The sequence below is a fragment of the Capricornis sumatraensis genome, chromosome 17 (genome assembly GCF_032405125.1).
Source record: "Capricornis sumatraensis isolate serow.1 chromosome 17, serow.2, whole genome shotgun sequence".
In the NCBI taxonomy this organism is placed as follows: domain Eukaryota; kingdom Metazoa; phylum Chordata; class Mammalia; order Artiodactyla; family Bovidae; genus Capricornis; species Capricornis sumatraensis.
Window position 1 is genome coordinate 57,568,307 of NC_091085.1, and position 20,653 is coordinate 57,588,959.

The following is a 20,653-nucleotide window of genomic DNA, read 5'->3' on the forward strand; positions in this document are numbered from 1 at the left end:
CAGGTGGTTGTGGGTCAGTCACTCAGCACACCCGAACATCATTTTCTCTTTTGTAAAGAAAATAGGCTCTACCAGAATCAGTAGATTTTCCATGCCTGGAAAATCCCATGGACGGAGGAGCCTCGTAGGCTGCAGTCCATGAGGTCACTAAGAGTCGGACACGACTCAGCGACTTCACTTTCACTTTTCACCTTCATGCATTGGAGAAAGAAATGGCAACCCACTCCAGTGTTCTTGTCTGGAGAATCCCAGGGACAGAGGAGCCTGGTAGGAGGCCGTCTATGGGGTCGCACAGAGTCGGACACGACTGAAGCGACTTAGCAGCAGCAGCAGCAGCAGCAGCAGAATCAGTTGTTTAGGATCTAAGGTTACAACCGATGTGAGGTGTGTGTGTATGTTTCCCACTCTGGCAAAGGTTCAGGAACTGCTAATTCCATGTCTGCAGCTTCTCCCTGGAACATAACTATCGAGAATCAGCAACATCAACTGAGCACACCCTGCTGACTGTTTATCCCGATAGATTCAAGCTGGTGGGCTTGCTGGGTCAGAGGGTAAGCACACTAAGCGGCCAAGCCTGGGCCCCAAGTCTCTGATCCTTCCAGAACCCTCTCTATGGCACGGCGCAAGATGGGGTTGTACCTGAGATGGAGCCCAGCAGGACGCTGCTCTTGATGCACCTGTAGACGTAGTCGTAGCTCTGGGCTTTCAGCGGGGAGCCGGTGGACAGGATCGTGTGCAGTGTCTGCAGACTGTGGGTTTCCACTAGAGCCAGAAGCATCGGGAGATTAGAGCCGAATCCGATGCCCTGTGCTGGCTTGCAGGAAACGGGTAACACAGCGGATCTGATTTCATTTCCAGGGACGGATGCGCAGGGAGACATGCTTACCTGGCCTCATGTCTTTCTCTTCAAGCACAGACAGCCACTTGGCACCCGTTCCAAGGATGGTGATGCTGACGGAAAGAAAACACCAGAAACCGGTCAAGGCTCTTTCATACTGCAGGTAACCAAAGTTTTCTCCTATTGGTGACTCATTTAGAACAAGGCTGCAAAATCCAAGACACATCATTTTTCTGGGCTAAACTTATACTTAATATTTAGTTGAAAGCAAGTCACAAAACCTGTGTTACTCTGGGGCCAGCAGTGACAAAGCACTCGGGCTCTCATTAACCTTTGGCTCTACTTAAAACAACTGTTTGTACATAAACCCACTATCTTTGGGGACATGTCCCTGGTGGTCTAGTGGTTAAGAATCTGCCTTCCAGCGCAGGGGACAAGAGCTCAATCCCCAGTCAGGAAACAGACCCCACGTGCTGCAGGGCAACTAAGCCTGCACTCCACAACTAGAGAAGCCTGTGTGCTGCAAGGCCCTGAAAAATAAAAAAATCCCTATCTTCCTAAGTGTAGGATGATCTCTTTCAGAGATCAAAGGTCACAGAATCAAAGCCCCTCAAATTCTGAGCTCACAAGACCATCTTCCAGGGAAGTGGAGAGGGCTGCAGGAGCTTTTGTTAGAAGAGGTGCCATGCTTGGAATTGCTGACCCATCTTCTTTCCTTAAATCAGCTCACATTTGTATGAAACTTACAAAACTGCTCCCCTTCTTTTTGAACATTTCAATTCTACAGTCCTTTATTCTTCGCTGAGAATGACACATTGTGCGAGTGTAAGTATTGTGTTTTCAAGGAGAGAGTGTTATTTAATGTTCTGCTTCCTTCCAGCAAGGCAGCCCTCAACATGAAAGCTCTAGCTTCCTAGGTAAAGGATGTTTTCTCCTGGGGGCCAAAGGAGGCCATAAAATCCAAGTCCTAGGACTTCCCTGAGAGTCCATAAGACTCCACACTTCCAGTACAGGGGGCAAGGGTTCGATCCCTGGTAGGGGAACTAAGATCCTACATGCCATGCAGTGTGGCAAAAAAAAAAAAAAAAAAAAATCCAGGTCTCGCCTCTCCTCTCTGGGCAGTAAAACCTATCCCTTTACACCTGGCTGGCAAGATTCATCCCAAGGAGACAGCCATGCTCCGTTTCATGTTCAGAGGTAGAGACACACAGAACGCTGGGTGACTCAGGACTCACTGGGCTGGGAGGTGCAGAATCCATGGGGGCGGGAGGGGGTGAGGAGGGTCTCAAAGCTACTGTCTTTCACGCTTCCTCTCCCTTATTCTCTTCACTTCTCGGGGACACCCTGCCACCACTGAAACCTCAGATGCCTCCTGGGTTGCTGTGCCCTAATGATGGCTAATTTGGAAGCTGTGAGGTTGTGGGGAGCAGGAAACATACTCAAGCCCGTCCCCAGGCCCCCACCCCAGCTAATTTCATAAACTCAGATAGTGTGACTAATTCCAGATCACCTCTGAGGATTAAGATCTCAGCTATTTCAGGAATATCTGTATTTTAACAGAAGACCAGGGACCACCTCCAGCCACACGTACAGAGATCTCCAACCACCAACCACACATAGATTTCAGCTCATCACCCATCTGCCCCCTGCCCAAAAACCGAGGGCCCTCTGTGGTCCTGAAGGGTGTTTAATTCACAGGAGTCCCTGCAAACCGTGACCCTGGTTATGTGTAGAGACTGAGACAGCGTCCCCGGGGCTGGCCCACAGGCCTGCTTGTCTGAAGAAGCAGCGAGGCCTCCCCATCTGTCTCCAGGGGTTGCATAAGATAGCTTAAAAAACAGAGTTCACAAAGCGCAAGCACCCTTACGTGGGTGCTCAACACTGTATTTTTAGCTAGTAAAGCTGGGAATCACCCCACAAGAAACAAGGCAGCTCCCAGCTCACAGGGTCGGGATCCAAACCTCAGAGCCCCGCAAGGAGCCATATGCAGACACGGTGCCGCCAGCCTGAGCCTTGTCTCCTCTCAGGTGCCCTCAACTCCATGGTTTTTGGGGGGATCATGTAGCTCCCTCAACTCAAGTGCTCCAGTGGTGTCTCGTTTCACTCAGAAAAAACTCACCCTGCAGGTACAGCCCGGGAAGCCCTGGGGGCTCAGACTCCCGCCCTCACCTCTCATCACCTCTCACCACCCCTCATCTTGGTGCATCACCTCCTGCCCTGCCTCCCATATCCAGACCACAAGGGCCTCCTTCCAGCCTCCCCAGCACCCCATCTTGGTCCCTTCTTTCTGCCCTCAGGGTCTTGGCACTTGCTGTTCCCTCAGCCTGGAACATGGGTCTCCCAGTCCTAAACATGAACTGCCTGCTCAGTTAAAAACCTGGACAAAGACTTCAGAATTCTACCCTAACTCCAATCAGAATGTTCCCTGGGCTAGATTCAGGGAGCCTAGAAACACCCCAAAGAGGACAATCCGTCCTTTAAAAGTCTTGTTCACATCTACAACATGATTGCTCAGTTATGAAACGTGTTAGTAAGCCTGTGAGCTGCCATGATGATAATCAACAAAGATTTTGTCTCTAAATGTATGGACATTATTTCCTCCCCTCTCGCCCACGTAGGCAGCCGGAGCACTGGGGTGTCCTTCACGCACCCCTCACAGGTTGCCAGGTGGCACCTGTCTCACTGAACCCAGCAAGTCAGCCCTCCCAGCCAGGAGAAAGGTCAGGTCAGAGGGGCCCGGAGGACCACCGAGACCACAGCTCAGCCAGTGTCCAGGGCACAGATCAAACCAGGATGGAAGGCAGAGGCCTGGCACGTGCTTACTAACAGTCCACAGGGCTGTGAACACATGCACACTCGCATGTACACACCTGCACACGATCACATGCCAGCACATATACACTCGCTCACAGACGTGTGTGCTCTACCACTCCCACTTACCTAGGCATATGTGTACACATACATGCATATACACAGGCACGTACATGCATACCTGCACACAGATGCACACATACACTCATTCACGGACATGCATGCTCACACTCACACTGTCACACTCAAGTGCATGCATGTTCACACTTGTGCACATATACACTTTCACACTCAAGTGCATACAGGGGCACACTTGTGCACATATATACATAGTTTCACACTCAAGCACATGAGACTCACGCTTGTGCACATATACATACTTTTACACTCAAGTGCATATATGCTCACGCTTGTACAGATATACACACACTTGCATATACTTAAACACATATATGCTCACACTTCTGCACATATACACATTCCCTCATCCACACGTGCACACAAACATACACTTACTCACACTCAAATCTGGGTCTCCTGGGGTCCTTCAGCTTCAACTTCATCAGCTCTAAGCCCTGTGGAGGTAATTTGTCCCTCCAATCTCTTCCTGTAACCCACACACACACTTCAGAAATGCCTCCACCTGCACCCGGCTTATAGGTATTAAGGGCGAAAATCTTCAAGTCGCCTAAGTTCCCAGGGATTTGATTAACCTTTTGCTGGAAACAATCTCATTAGGAAATAACCTTCCTTGCTCATGTCATGAGCCAAATGTCAGAATTTAAATATTACCCAGGCCAAAGTTATATTTAAAATATTAATGGCCAAGGACTTAAGAACATTTGTGGCTCATTCTGTTTCCCCAGCGCAAGCAGACTCAAATGTAAAGTAATTAGACCATTTCAGAGTGTGGCTGACTTCCGGGCCCCAGGAGCTCTGCCAGCCGTGTTCTCATTCCTGGAAACACAACCATCAGGCCAACAGTGACCACCAACCATAGCCGCGAGAATGCATCAGCCGGTGATGATTAATTCATCAGCCAACAAAGTGCTAATGAAACAGGGTCTTCTGACAGTTTCTAGCAATGACGATGGGGAGGCGGGTGGGGGATAAATGGGGCCGCTTTGCTCTTCCCCTGATGTTCCACTTCAGCTTGCTCTGCCCCTGTCGTCAGGATGCCCGCCTGTCACTCTGTTAACAGGACTACAGAGAGGCGGAGATGCCCGCCTGCAGCGCTGGCAGCAGGGGATCTGGGCACACTGCTGAGTCCAGGAGACCCACGAGGCACTGGGCAGTCCTGAGGGCGTGCAGCAAGGCGGCTGGGAAGGTCGAACGCTGGGAACTCTCCAGGGACGGATCCGCCCTTCCCCGGATGAAAGGATCCACGCCACCCCCTGACCAGGGTAGTACACTCAGCCTGGCTCACTCTCTACCTCACCCCCGTGTAAAACGCAGCTCTAGTAAACCCTTCTTCTGCCTCTCTTCTGAGCTGCTCTGTAAGTTTTTAGAGTCCAGAGTTCCAGAAATAAGACCATGTTCCCTTTCCTGGGTCCGAGGCTTCAGAGCTCACCCCTGGGCCAGGGGTGGGAGGGGGCAGCCCTCTCCTCACTACACAGATCTGACTGGTCGGTCCCTGTTGGGGTGCCCACCCCTTCCTACCTCCTTGACAACTTCACCTGCCCTCAGCACCTACATGCCCTCACACAGCCCCCCACCAAGAGGGGAACGTGGATAGACAGGGGTGGGGTGTGGGGAGGGGGGTTGTGAAGCATTCCAGAGGTGGCAGCAGACCCTCACAGAGGCTACCCCATATCTGAGCATCACAGGTACTTACCCGATCCTGTCAACCAGATCCCAGAGCACGCTGGGTGTCGGAACCAGTGGGGAACCGTCGTACAGGACCACGGCAGCCCCCGTGGCAAGAGCAGACACCACCCAGTTCCACATCATCCAGCCAACCTGGGTTGGACAGAAAGGAACACGTGTCAACCAAGTGCTGGGTGGGCTCCTCTCGGCCCTGTCACTCAGCCTCTCACATCCCTAGAAACCATCCAATGCTGAGCCAAAGTTGCCAAAAACTGCCTGTCCAAATACGAGATGCCCCGAACCAGCAATTGCCCATCAAGAGTTGACGGCATGGATCAACATACACGTATACACAAAGACATGTCGGAAAACATCTCCTGCAGCCTCGCTGGTGACAAGAGGGGCTGAAGGTCACAGATGATAGTGGTCACGTGGTGCACACAAGCCAAAAACTGGGTGCTAGAGTGGCCCATCCACATCGGACATGGGGAACAGTGCCTGGCACCTGCAGCACCCTACAACCTCCAATAAATTCCTTTTCAGTTTTAATGAGTCAGAGTCCCTTTGCTGTCCCACAGGGCTAAGGACTGACTGGCCTCATGGCGTCTCTGATAAGTTCCTGCCCCCCCGCCCGCAGCTGAGCCATAGATTTCAGTCATGTGTCTCTCCTCCCCACCTCTACAGGCTCAAGAAACTGAACTACCAGTCAGTCTCCTTTGTTTCTCTGGAATTCCCCAGGGCACCAGGTCTCCCAGTGGCAACCAAGGTCAACACAGGAGGACGGGCCAAGGTAAGGAGGGACCCTGGTGCCAATTCAAGGAGGCAGCCACCTGGGGGGAGAAGGCAGTGGCAGAGGGAGAGACAGAGATTGACAGGGAAGGATCCCACAGCAAAGGCCACTTGTGCATGCAGCCTGGGGTCCGTGCACACAGCCTGGGGTCAGCTGCACACAGCCTGGGGCCTCGAGCACACAGCCTGGGGTCCCTGCACACAGCCTGGGGTCCATGCACACAGCCTGGGGTCAGCTGCACACAGCCTGGAGTCTCGAGCACACAGTCTGGGGTCAGCTGCACACAGCCTGGGGCCTCGAGCACACAGCCTGGAGTCTCGAGCACACAGCCTGAGGTCCGTGCACACAGCCTGGAGTCAGCTGCACACAGCCTGGGGCCTCGAGCACACAGCCTGGAGTCTCGAGCACACAGTCTGGGGTCTGGGGCACGCAGCCTGCAGCTTGAGCTGTATTTCTGACTACTGACACATGCGACGGGGGAGAAGCGAAAAGAATAATAATGATAAACGACCCCCCACCTGAGTGAACCAGAGCCCACCCTGGGAGGGCACTCACCGTGGTGTAATACAAGATGATGTCACTGCTGGTCACGTTGCCATGAAGAATGTGTTCCTTCAGGTGCTGGATGAGCGTCCCCTGGAGAGAAGCAAGTGAGCCAAGCAGCTTCCTCCAGGGCACAAAGGCACGCACGGAAGAGACGCTTGGCCCCGGAGCAGGAGAACTCAAGGAAGAGGCAGAGTTCTGATAGCCTTGCCGTGACGAGCAATCTCCCATCCCTCTGTCACGTGACCCCTGAGACTCCCAGAGGACATGAGAGGGACCCCTGAGACTCCCAGAGGACACGAGAGGAAACCCTGACCCTCTCCTGCTGACCTGCAGGCTCTGAGCGCCAGGTGACCAGGCACCCAGGGGATCTCGCACAAGACCCTAAAGCTAGACCAGGGACGCAGCCCCTCCAAAACCCCTGAAAAGGCTGGACCACTGCACTCAGTCTGGCCACAGACAGCATCTGTTGGCAGACAACAATGATAGTCCTGGATGTTCAGGAATCTTTGGGACTCACATATTAAAATGAGCCTTGCAACCCTCATTGGACCCAAGACAAATAAAAAAGCCATTAGGAGATGACCCCTTTGAAGGTACAACAGAAACAATCCTACCCACCAGGGAATTCCCTCGTGGCCCAATGGTAAAGCACCTGCCTTGCAATGCAGGGGACGTGGGTTCGATTCCTGGTCAGGGATCTAAGATCACACGTGCCTTGGAGCAACTTGCCCATGTGCCGCATCTCCTGAACCTGCGTGCCACAGCTAGAGTCCGTGCACCGCATCAGAAAGCTCCCACATGAAGCACGAAGGGCCTGCAGGTGACAACTAAGGCCTGATGCAGACAAATCAATTAACAAAAAAGAGAAACAATCCTGCCCAGCAAATTCTCTAACTCAAGGCCAGAGCCCCTATTCCAGAGTCTGTCCTGGACAGCACCCTGTCACCAGCCCCGCAGTGGGGGCAACCTGCCTAGGGATGGGCCACACGGGGGTTGGGTAGATGGTGGTAGAAAGGTTGCTGGGAGGGTTCTCCAAGGCCACCCTCGGTCTGCAAGAGCTGAGATCCCTCAGCTTTACCGCACATGCATGGTGGGCTGAGGGGCCCCAACCCAGGACAGTCACAGGCTTCTTTGGAAAGTCCCACAATACACATTGTTCTCACTCAGAGTGGGTGAGTACACATTTTGGGAACTCTTCTGATGAACGCCAACTGTTCACACGACAAATTCTCGGAAAGGACTCCGAGCTCCCAGATCAGACAAACCTGAGGCAAATCCCCTTCCCATTTCCCTTTGTACTTAAATCAGCATCTAAGCTTTATCTCTGCCTGGATGGTCTGCCTTTATAAGCCCAGCTGATCCATAACCCATTACATGTTGTTCATTTGCTCAGTACCCCCATTTTTGTTTGTTTGTTTGTTTTTGACCGTGCCATGCAGCTTGTAGTATCTCAGCTTCCTGACCAGGAATTGAACCTGTGCCCCCTTCAATGGAAGTTCCGAGTCTTAACCACTGGCTCTCCGGGGAAGTCCCATACCCTCACCGTGCTGACAGCACTAAACTGCCCTCAGCTTCTCTCTGTATGAACCTTTTGTTGTTGCTGTTTTTCAGTCACTAAGTTGGGTCTGACTCTTTGCAACCCCATGGAATGCAGCACGCCAATTTTCTTGTCCTTCACTATCTCCCAGAGTTTGCTCAAACTCATGTCCATTGAGTCAGTGATGCCATCCAACCATCTCATTCCCTTCTCCTGCCTTCAATCTTTCCCAGCATCAGGGTGTTTTCCAATGAGTTGGCTCCTTGCCTTAGGTGACCAAAGTATGAATCTTAATGAGTCAAATTAATAGCTCTTCTCTTAATTTTTAAATATTTATGGCAAGTCTGAACACTTTCCCTGAGGGTCAGGAAATACAAGCAACACGGTTTCCTGGAACTCAGGCAAGAAGACTCATTTTAAAAAGGGAAGAGAAGGAAGCTGTTTTCTGGCTCTTTCATGGGCTTAGAAAACACAAACCAGCAAACCAGGGCCACACACCCCTAAGAGCCCTAGGGGCAGTCAGTGCTGGCAGTCCCATCTTGCTGTTTTCAAGTTTCCTCTCCAGATCACTCTTGAAAACAGGCAAGGTGCTTAGTCACTTCTCTGGACGTGCAAGAACTCAGCAAAGCCAGAATTAAGATAACTTTTCCTGACTTTTCCACACTCTAAATATACCAGGCACGATGATTTTATGAGCCAACTACACTAGATCTAATATATTTTTATGTTCCACTCCTAAAAAAGTGACATTCACTAGGCAAGCAGCACTAAAAATAAAAGTACAGTTGGACATTTCAGTTTTTCCTAAGATGTGTTGTTTTGCCACATACACCCCACCCTCGCCTGCAAGGTTTCTAAAAACCCTCATCTCTTTGGCTGGGTATTAGGCTTCTGACCAGGTGGACTGGGGCGCCCCCTCCAGGGGAAGCACGATGCCAGCAGCCACACCTTAGAGTGGGCACTCCAGACTCAGTGTGATGAAACAGGATGGTTTGAGCAACAGGAAGAACTCGCTCCTAGAGGCCACTCGCCTTGGCCAGTGTTGCTTCCAGAAATCAAGCCTTTGGCCCGATATCCCCTCCCTCCTGCCCCAGGGCTTCTGGGAAGTTGCCCGCTGTATATGAACAGGCTGTATGCATCTGGTGGTTATAATTCATAACCTGCCATCAGACCGTCCGTGGATCCAAATCCAGGTAATAACAAAGCTGTGTTATGTGTTAACTCCTTTCCACGTTGTAATGAAAACACTGTGTAAAGAGCTGTATAAGGTGTTAATGTGATTCCAGTGTAAATGTTTCCTTCCTAAGGCAGGGATTCAAACAGCTTCTAGATGCAGAGAACATCTGTAAAAGCTAAATGAGCTAGGATAAGAGAAATTTTATATTTCATCTTCAAGTATCACCATCTGACCAAGCGAAACTAGAAAGCTGTTCGAGAATGTGAGGTCTCTCCACTCAGATAATCCTCGGGCCTCCAGGAGGGGAGGAAGTGAGACCGTTAGTGTGGGCCATCATCCACTGTGACTGATGTTCTTACAGAAAGAGGAACTGCGGACACCCAGGAGACACTGGGGATGGCAGGGGGAACGACCTCCCCCGTGATCCAGCTGCTATGATGCTGTTCCCCCGGTGCAGGGGACCCGGCTTCAATCCCACATGCCGTAACTAAACCTTGTTGCAGCCATATAAATAAACAGTAAATACTTTTTAAAGAGATCCATCAGGGATGTACATGCACAGAGGAAAGACACTGTGAGGACACAGAGAGAAGGCAGCCACCTGTGAGCCAAGGAGAGAGGCTCAGAAGGAAGTCACCCTGCCCACACCCTGATCTTGGACATTCTAGCCTCCAGAACATGGAGGAAGTAAATCTTTGTCATTTAAGCTCCTCAGGTCCATGCTATTTTGCTAGCACGGACTTTTGACTAATGCAGCTTGGGAAATCCTTCAGTTAGTTGTACTTTGTAATGTAACCTGTTAACAGGGAAGAATAAAATCTGACTCCATGATGGATCTGTTTCTCTTAAAGTTTGCTCTCCACTGCTTTTGTTACTATAATCACTAAAAAGATGCTGCCTATAACTGTGAGCATACATAATGGCCTGCCTTGGGGAACCTGCCTCCTCTGCCTGAATGTTAAACTAAACAGCCTTTGTTCAGCTCACAGGATGACATTCTGACCCAGTCCACCTGGGAATGGCTGCAGGAAAGAAGAAGTTAACACATCCCTTCCCCAAGGCTGGCTAAGCCAGGAAATATTTTGCAAGATTTTCTGCCTAATTTTTACTTTACTTCCTCATCTTCTCCCCCTTCTGTTCTGTAAAAGAAATTGGCATCCAGACCCTGATACCATGGTGCTCTAGGGCCCTAGCCTGCTCGGACACCTGGCTCTCTGAATGAAGTCACTATTCCTTGCTTCACCATCGCGTCTCCTGATTACTGGACTGTTATGCAGTGAGCAGATCGAGCTCGGACTAGATAACAACCCCATGTCTTTCAAACTTTTTGACCCCAACCCACTGTCAGACAAAAGTTTTACGATGCTGCCCTACACCTGCCCATCCATACCTGCACTTACATGACAGTTTGGAGAAACCACACCAACCACTCCTAAGACCTGTGATGTGCTGATATTTCCTGTTCTCATCTATCCTGTTTCCTTCTGTCTAATATGTGGCAAGACCCATTCCTTGGGCTCACGATCCCCTCAGGGATCACTGTGTGCAGAGGGACCAGGGCGGCGCTGCAGAACCCCTGACCCCATGGTGATGGGGTCACAGCAGCAAGGCCAGCATGCCTCCCTCGTCTCGCTTGAAGATGTATCTCTGTGTGGCATCCCACCAGGAAAGAGGGGATGAGGTGCCATCTTCACCAGCAGGGAGTCCCTGAGCAGACCTACCCCAGCTGAGTGAACCATGCATTTGGGTGCTCCTGTCGTGCCCGATGAAAACATGATGAAGAGTGGGTGGCTAAAGGGCAGCTGCTCAAACTCCAGCTGGGGGGCTTGGTCACCTTGCCCGGTGGCCAGGAAATCCTCCAGGAACACGCTGTGGGCAGAAAGGCACAGGAGAACAACGGTGAAGGTTCTAGAACATTGGGGGGTCGGGGGCAATCTGCCGAGTCCTCCCATTCATTCCCCTCCATGTCTACCTGGATAACAGCCTGGACTCTGGGACCCACCTGTCTGAAAGCTTTTGTGAGGGAAGGGAGAGTCAGGGCTCAAGGACTACGCAAACTGAAAGAAAACTCAGTGAAATTTTTGCTTTATTAGTGCCACTGACAGAGACTAAGGGCTTTTCTCCCGAGAGTCTAAGCATTTTAATATTAAACACAGCAGAGGGGGATCATTTGCAATTAACACGCCACTGTTGATGTGCAAATTCTGCAGAGGAGGGGGTCTGAACTGATGCTGGAGTCCTCAGAACCCAGGTGCCTCCCATTTGCTACTCACCATCTGATTAGCAAATACCTTGTTCCCCAGGGGCCCCAAGGGGAAGTGAGAGCCAAGTGGGCCTGAATCCTTCTGTCCCCCCACCCCCATCTCCCCAGCCCCCAGGAGAAGGAAGGGGAGGAGGCGACAGGTTTAGAGATCTCTTCTGACACGTGAGGGTCACAGCAAGAAAGTGGGATCAAGGTCCCACACGAGAGTTTCTATGACAGAAATCCTGCCAGACAATGATCCTATTCTCACTGATTCCCTATATTCTGTTTACAATGGCCAGATACAAACATCTGTCCAGAAACAAGTAAGATTCAGCCCAGCTGTCGGCTCTGGCCTAAACAGCCTGCCCTCAACTGTGCCCCCAGAGCTGACTCAAAGCCTCACTGTGTGTGATCAAGGGCCACCAAAGGGGCTGTTTCCTGAGCAGAAACAGGACAGAGGAAGCCGCAAAGCCATGTTGGGAGACAAGTGATTTCTCTCTTTTGAGATCAGTAGGAAAAAATCAATCCCTGAACCCCAGCTCTGTTGCTCCCCTGGTTTAGAAGAGAGAGAGGAGAGAGAGAAGAAAACAAACAAAGCTACCGTTTTGACAAATGGAACTTGCTTTCAAGGAAAGGGGAGAACTCAGTTCAACTTGGCTGGCAACAAACTGCCAACGATGATTACTCTGAAATATTTACAAACGCATGCACACTAGAGTGAAGAAGTGTGCTGGCTCACATGCGAAGGCATCCTTAAAGATGAGCCTGTCTCCTGGGGGAGGCACAGCCATTTGAAAAGGGCACCCCAAATAATTCAATTCTGAGCAGTAAATAAGCAGAGTCCTCCTCTCCGGAGTGTTAGGAAAATTATTCACCGTGGAACCCTTCAGCCAATGAAAGCCCCCACCTCCCATCCGAACCCCATTTATATAAAGAGCCCGATCTAATCAGATGCTTCACACAGAGAAAAACCTCTTCTTTCACTAGTCTATAAATCACAGTAAATAGTGATGACTTTTGTTGTTTCTTCTAAAAATGAAAAGCCAAAAGGGCGGTCCTGTTACAGGTATCTGCACACGGGCACAGACATGCTTTCAGTTTATCTACAGCGCCCAGCAACTGAAAGCTGGACAGCAACAAGGCCCGATTCCCAGGGTGGACCAGCGGGGAGGGAGGACTCTCTACATTGCCTGGAGCTAAATGAAGCGGTGGATGTTAATTCTCCTGGATGCTCTCATTTTACATCAATCACCGATAAACACATACAGAAAAATAAAAGCCAGGCCACTGTGGGGCCAGCAAACCATCCTGTGTTCCTCCTGGCCTCTGTGCGTTATGGCCCCATCGATAAAACCAAGGAGCGGAGGGAGGCAGGAGGCGGGTTCAAGAGGGAGGGGACATATCTATGGCTGATTCCTGTTGATGTATAACAGAAACCAACACAATATCGTAAAGCAATTATTCCTCAGTTAAAAATAAATAAATTTTTTTAAAAGGGAGCTAAGGCTGGGTGTAATTTATCAAGGTAGGCAGGGGTCCCACAGTCTCGGGGACAAGCCCATGCCCCGGGGCTGGCCTGTTAAGGACCTATACGTCCTGACCCAGGTGCTCCAGAAGACACAGCTCACTCCTGACTGGGCTGTCACCTGCTCTTAATGACAGACAACGTTACTGACAGCTAACTTTGTGCACACTGCTAAACCTGAGAGGAAGGTACTATTATCCCCATTTTACAGATGGGGAAACTCAGGCACAAGGTTGCTCGCTGGCCCAGGGCCACACAGCTGACATATGACCTAGAGCAGTCTGGCTGGAGGCCACAGCCTTCAGGGAGCAGTCACTTTGCTGCAGCCCCTTTCAGCCTCTAGAATCCTGGCACCTGCAGCTGTCCAGGCCACCTCTCAAGGTCACTTCAGGTGTTGCCTCCCCCTCCCACAAAGAAGCAACTGTGCTAATGTCTCACTTGCTGGGCACCGCCTGTCCCCTGACTCACCGAGCATGGCTGTGTCTACTGGGATCAGTGGTCACAGCTCACCCTTCCTGCAGGTGTGCCTTTACCCCTGAGCTTGACTGTAAACTTGGGGACAGCACATGAGCTTTATCCTGCTCAGTGCCCGAGGAGGTGCCTGGACAGAACCACTCAGCCATGTCCACCCAAGAGCAAGGCCTCTACACCCCCTCGCTCCCTGCATATAGCACACAGCGGAACCCCACCTGTGGCTCTGAGGCTGCTCGGAGACTCCTGCCCACAGCCCAGACACAAGACTAAACGGATAGGTTTACCTGTGCAGGTAAACACGTCTGATCTCAGAAGTCTCTCCTTGGGACTTTCCTGGCAATCCAAAGGTTAGGACTCTGTACCTCTACTGCAGGGGGAAGGGTTAGATCCCTGATCTGGCACTAAGATCCCACAAGCCAAGAAGCGTGTCCCAAAAAAACCTACCTCTCTTCAGTGTTCTCTTTAAGAGAGATGAAAGGTGGACAATAAGACCTTCAGGAAGAACCACTACTTGGAGCAAATCATAATCCATTTTATTGATGCCTATTCAGAATTAAGGTGCTCACCATTTTATTCAGTGCTCAAGGCCTGAAGTCTATTAGTTTATCAATGTTAGAAGAGGAAAGGAAGATTCCATTAACAAAGGGGACAAAAAACAGGTTCTAAAATGGAAAAAAATGTATTAATAAGCATGTGAATGGCAACCCACCCCAGTATTCTTGCCTGAGAATCCCATGCAGAGGAGCCTGGTGGGGTCCATGGGGTCCCAAAAAGTCAGACACGACTGAGTGACTAACACCAACACCACCATTCCTTTGTACATATGCATATATATACACGTGCAGACACATTTACATACATAGACACCATATACATACACACAAAAGTGCACACATGTGTGTAAACACACACACACATACACACATGTGCATACACTTGAGACACTATTCAGAATTGCTGTGGCCAAATGGCCTGGCCCCATCCAAGCCCACTACCACTTCCGGGGGACAAGAGACAGGAAGGGTGAGGATGCCTGGGACAGACTCAGTTCTGCCACTAAGTCACCATGTGGCCCCAAGGGACTCCCTCTGGGCCCTCCAGGGCCCATCTACAGAACGATGATTTTTTTTTTGGCTGCATCAGGTCTCAGTTGCAGCACTAGGGATCTTTCCTTGTGGTACACAGACTCTCTAGTTCTGGCTCGTGGGCTTAGTTGCTTTGCAGCATATGGGATCTTAGTTCCCAGATCAGGGATTGAACCCAAGTCCCCAGCACTGCTGGGTGGATTCTTAACCCCTGGACCACCAGAGAAGTCTCTATGGAATGACATTTAACAAAGATACCCTATACCTCTGAGATGCTCCCACTCCAACTGGAAAGAGTCACAGAACCTGCTGCCCAGTGGGTCCTTGACTGTGTTCCATATGCAATTAGTGATCAGCGTGTGGCTGGCTCACCTATTTGGAATCTTGGAGATGTCTATCTTCTCTCTGGAGGAGATGTAAGGAATCAATACCACTTTTTTTAGGTCTGGTAGTCCTAAAAGCAGGGGGAGAAGAACACACAAGCTTACAGACCCCGACAAACTTAGTCACTGATCTTTCTCTTTTTTTATGAAACCTAAAACAACCTAGGGCTGGAACTGCTCCGTTTTTGTAGCTCACAGCTACCAGGGGCTCTTGGGAGCCCTGGGGCGGGACTCTTGCCCCTGCGCCCCGCCCCCACCCCATGCCAGCCCACACACCCTTAACGACCCGCTGCAGCTTGTCCATATGGCTGTGCTCTTTGCCGTTGTACACGACGGCCTCCACAGAGAAGATGAGCTTTGGCTGGATCTGAGAAAACCGGTCCAGAACGCCCTGGGGTAGAAGGAGAAAGCCATTGTTGCAGAGGTCCAGGGGTTCAGAATCCGCCCTCCAATGCAGGAGAGGCGAATGTGGTTCCTGGTTACAAGAAGGGGACAACAGAGGATGAGATGGTTAGATGACATCACCAACTCAATGGACATGAGTTTGAGTAAACTCTGGGAGTTGGTGATGGACAGGGAGGCCTGGCGTGCTGCAGTCCATGGGGTCGCAGAGTTGGACATGACTCAGCGACTGAACTGAACCAAACTAATGACCTAAGATCCCACTTGCCTAGGGGCAGCTAAGACCACCCGCTGCAAACTTCTGAGTCTGAGTAGCACAACCCCTATCCCACCCCACCCCTGCAAAAAGAAACATCATTATTGCTCAAGGAAACATCGTTGCTGCTCATCCAAAAGGCAAAGTCTCCCAGTAGCCCATGGGACCGGTATATCTGCAGGGAAAGAAAACGGAGCATGACCACCATGCCAGCCATGTCCCTGCATTCCTGTCACCTGGAGGGCAAGAAAGACAGCCAAGCAAACCAGACACGCACCCGAGACAGGACATCACTTCACAGAAAGCATCAATGCAAAGAAACACCAGATGGACTCACAGACACACTGAGTCTATCAAATGGGAAAACAGCATGGTGTTTGCATCACCAAAATGGTTCCCCACTTTACAGAAAGAACCTTCCAACACGGCTCCTCGGGCGTACCTAAGGGAAGGCTTACCTCCCCAAAAGGAAGCTCTGTATGCAAAGTGGTCCCACAGTTTGGTTCTCCTTTGATCTTTTTTTTTTCTTCCTTTGATCTTCAATGACAGAGGTACCTGAATCCTCCAAATGACACTTTTTGCCAAGCAAATGGATAAACCCATTAACATGTACACTCGTAAACCAGCCCATTTGCAAAAGCAGGCTCTTCACACCCAGCAGTCTGTTTACACCACATATGGAACCACCATCCCCCTCAAGCACATCCTTCTCACTGAGAGAAGGCACACCTCTCATGCACACACAACACTGACAGGTGTAGCCTCGAGACACACTGATACAACCTGCACACAGCCCTGAGGGTGACAGGTACAAGCTCTCATAGTCTCCCCTCCAGCTTCCCTTCCAGCCTGCCAAATTCAGACTATGGCAGAGCCATCTTCATTCACAAAAACAGCATCTGGGAAGGCATCACTGGACTCCAGACTCCTGGACCAGCATTCCTGGTCCCTCACATGTAAGCCCAATGTAGCAGCTCAAGGTCAATGCCTGGGGCTACTCGAGGGATGTCAGAACCTCTGTGTGAGGATCTGATGGACAGGGTCTTCACCCTGGCTGCAGGATACAGGCCACCTGTGGCAGGACGATTAATTAAACTCACCAGGTAACTAATTAACTGGCCTGGAGTGGGCCAGGCGCTGCTTCTCAGAGTTTTCCAGGAGTCAGCAAAGCACGTGCTTGAGACTAGGGGAAACACAGGGCCCCTGGGAATGGTCTTGGTAACAACAGTGTGGAGGTGGCCTGGCAATCTGGGCTTTCACAAGCCCCTCAGATGATTCTAACACATGATAAAATTTGTGACTCTCTGAACTACAGAGTGAAGAACTGAGATTCTACTTTCAATGTCATCCATTTTCAAGACACAGTGCCAGGCAAGCAGAGCTCCTTGTCCTTAGAACACACAATCTATCTGGCAGAAAAGTAGCAAAGCAACTAAATGTTACTGTTTCTAATTTCCAATTGCTTTCAGTGAACTAAGCTCATCCTTTAGGGAGCCAGGAAAACAAAAAGAGAGAAGGAAGGAAGGAATAAAGCCACAAGGAAAAATTATTGATGGATTTGATCAATAAAACCAAAATCTTTCTTCCAAGAAAATCAATAAAATAAGCCTCTTGACAAATGTGATCAAGACAGATAATATTTCCAGCTAACACTTACACGGTACTTATCACGTATCAGACACTGTCCTGGGCACTTTATACTAATATTCACTCATTCAGTGCCCTTGACACAGCATTATTATCCCCACATTACAAATGGATAGACTAAGCCCTACAACCATCCAAAGTCAGAAATCACACTTTACTACAGAAAGATTAATCAATGACAAAGCACTATGTTCGGTGTTGTTAACAAATTGCCAAAAGCCAGATGAAGTGAGTGGATGATTCCCCAAGAAGACATAAATTTATCAAAAAATGATCCAAGAAGCAGCAGAACACCCGAAGAGACAATAACCATGGGAGAAAAAGCAGTCAAAGGTCTACCTCTGAACACAGACACCCGGGAGGGACAGAGCTGCGGGCAGGTGTCGCCCCATCCTCAAGCGCCAGACACCCGGGAGGGACAGAGCTGCGGGCAGGTGTCGCCCCATCCTCAAGCGCCAGACACCCGGGAGGGACAGAGCTGCGGGCCGGTGTCGCCCATCCTCAAGCGCCAGACACCCGGGAGGGACAGAGCTGCGGGCCGGTGTTGCCTCATCCTTAAGCACCAGAACATTCCCTTTATACAAACCATTCCAGAAGACAGAAAATGACAAAGAACAAGCAAACAGAAAAAGAGATTACAGACCAATGTAATTTACTACACTAACAGATTAAAAGGGGGAAAGCTTCCTCACAAAAAGCTTTACTAAACTGGACACTTCCTCACTGACAGACAGTGTCTCACCAAAATCTATGGCAAATACATTGCTCTTGATGGAGGAGAATCCTGGTAGGACATCCCAGGCAGTCCAGTTTAGGACTCCACACTTCCACTGCAGGGAGCCCAGGGAAAATCCCTGGTTGGGAACTGAGATCCAGAATGCCGCAGCATGGTCAAACAAAAAAAGCATCCTGGCAAAAAGCAGAAACCAGCTTCCGTGCCCAGACTGCCACGGTGTCCTGGAGTTCCGGCCAAGCCAGGAGCTGGCAGAAAGGAGCCGAGAAGCAGGCAATAGAAATGGCTATGCTGAAAAAGGCCAGTGAGAACCACCAGGCGAACCAACAGAACTGGGTTAGGCAAGGTGGCCATGCACAAACTCCACAGAGCAGCACTTCCCTGGTGGCCCAGCAGACCCTGCACTTCTACTACAGGGGATTCAATCCCTGGTCGGGTACTAAGATCCCACATGCCAAGCAGGGCATGGAAAAAAATGAGAGAGAGAGAGAAAACAACAGCAAGCTCCACAGCAAAATAAACAATATTCCTGGACCCCAGCGTTTTAAGAGGGGCGGAGAGTCCTCACTTAAGCTGCGAAGAAAATTTTTGCCAATGAAAACATCTACATGTACTGAGCATTCAACATCTACCTTTCCAGCTGGTGGCAGGCACTCACGCATCTGACTTCCCGTCACCAGCAGCGGGCTGGGGCTGTGATCAGCTCTACATCTTTGCTGAGGCAGGACCAGCATCATTTGCCCAAAGCTTCACAACCTGCCAGAGGCAGAGTTGGGGTTGCAGGCTGCTCCATCTGCCACGGGGGCTGGTGCTCTTCACCACGGCAATGCCTCTACTAAGGAAAGACTGACCCTTGGGCCAGGAAAGCCATCGGGCAGCAGCAGAGAGCCAGGGCTGGGGTCCCCACAGACTCAATAGGGGGAGGAAGCAAGAACCACAGCCAGAGCATCCCAGGACGCCTCCAGAGAGCACCTCCGCTCAGGGGCATCAGGGGAGCAGGCTTCGCAGTCAGGTGGAAGGGGAGCGGCCGTGCTGAGCTGAAGGTGCCACGAGAAGAGCCTGGGGCAGGGGGAGCCAGCCCAGGGAAAGGAAAGAACTTCTAGAAAGTCTGGGGCCAGGGAGGAGCAGGATGGGGCCAGACAGGAGCCCTGGAAGGAGGCAGAAATTTCTCCATGACACCTGGCATCCTTCTGGTGGACTAGCCCACACAGGTAGAAGGATCAGAGAGCAGTGACCTGAAGCTCAGACATCACGGAAGTGACCCTTGGTCACAGAGAGAAAGAGCAGACAGCAAAGACAACAAGTGTTTCAGAACCAGGGGTCAGAACAGGGCACCGTGGACAGACTCAGAGACCCCATGACATGGTGGTGAGGTTCCTGGTGGGTCGAGCTGGGATCTCTGAGCATCAGAAACCAACTGCTGGCCTATTCCAGTCCAGGAGAGGGCTGCTCAGTCGTAACTGCTCTCATGTCACAATGAAACAAACACACCTGTGATCGTGCAGCTGACCTGATAGGGCCCTTAGCAACCAAGCCAGTGCTATAACCAACAGCCGGGCCAGTACTGGATCACATGGACTGCCACCCAGAGTGAGAACAGCTCTCCTATTTATGTTCACGCACGTAAGTGTGTGCACAGGTACACACATACACACACGCAGCAACCTGAAAGCATTCTGTAAGAGGGAGGGCGACAAGCTACTGGCCTGGCTCTTGGATGCATGTATATCAAAGATTGGACTACCCCAGTGTCTCTGAAAAAGCCACCCATTCAAAGGTAAACAGTGACACAAAGGAAAAACCAAATGTCAACACACACAGGACCTGGAGGTCTTGGTGAGGCTGGAATGTTGAGGACCTGAAGAACAAGCATCCCACCCACCTGGAGATGTCCCTGAGCCCACTGTGGGGGGTATCCAAGCAGAGAGGGTGGGAGAAGTGGAAAGGATGGGAGGAAGGGTGAGGTGATGGGCAGGGGGAGGGCAGACCAGAGCTACGGGGTGTCAAGGGAAGTAAGGAATGGCCCCCAGCATCCTTGAGCAAAAGCACATCCCCACCTGACCCCAGAACAGCCCACGCAGACAGGCACGCAGCTTGGCAACAGAGGGGGTCCTGTCATCACCAGCCTGGCTAGGCAAGGAGAATTCATCCGTGGACAGGAGAGTCCACATGTATGCAGACCCTGCCCCCATACCTGTAAACTGCCCAGTAACTATCCCCCATGCGTGTGCCACAGGACTAGAAACTACTTCATAGTCACTAACAACGTAACCCCGTCACAAAAATAAAAAGTTAAAATCAGCATTTGCAAGAGAGTGACAATTTTCCCTTTATTATACGTATTTTCAGTGATCTGCAACAGAAAATGAGTCAAAGTAGGAAAGACATTTGTACTTCA

At 50.7% G+C, this 20,653-nt stretch overlaps 1 protein-coding gene across 4 annotated transcripts in view; it reads right to left on the minus strand.

Annotated features, from left to right (window-relative positions):
• AACS (acetoacetyl-CoA synthetase) overlaps window positions 1-20,653 on the minus strand; it is a 53,601-nt gene that overhangs the window by 12,242 nt on the left and 20,706 nt on the right. For 2 of the 4 annotated variants that reach the window (XM_068989680.1, XM_068989678.1), the window contains exons 6-12: window positions 15,494-15,608; window positions 15,207-15,288; window positions 11,227-11,374; window positions 6,801-6,881; window positions 5,484-5,608; window positions 887-951; window positions 640-762 (exon numbers count right to left, since the gene is read on the minus strand). In XM_068989680.1, the coding sequence (XP_068845781.1) occupies window positions 640-762; window positions 887-951; window positions 5,484-5,608; window positions 6,801-6,881; window positions 11,227-11,374; window positions 15,207-15,288; window positions 15,494-15,608 (739 nt within the window). The remainder of the gene's footprint in view (window positions 1-639; window positions 763-886; window positions 952-5,483; window positions 5,609-6,800; window positions 6,882-11,226; window positions 11,375-15,206; window positions 15,289-15,493; window positions 15,609-20,653) is intronic. The other 2 variants (XM_068989681.1, XM_068989679.1) reach the window with 1 other exon arrangement.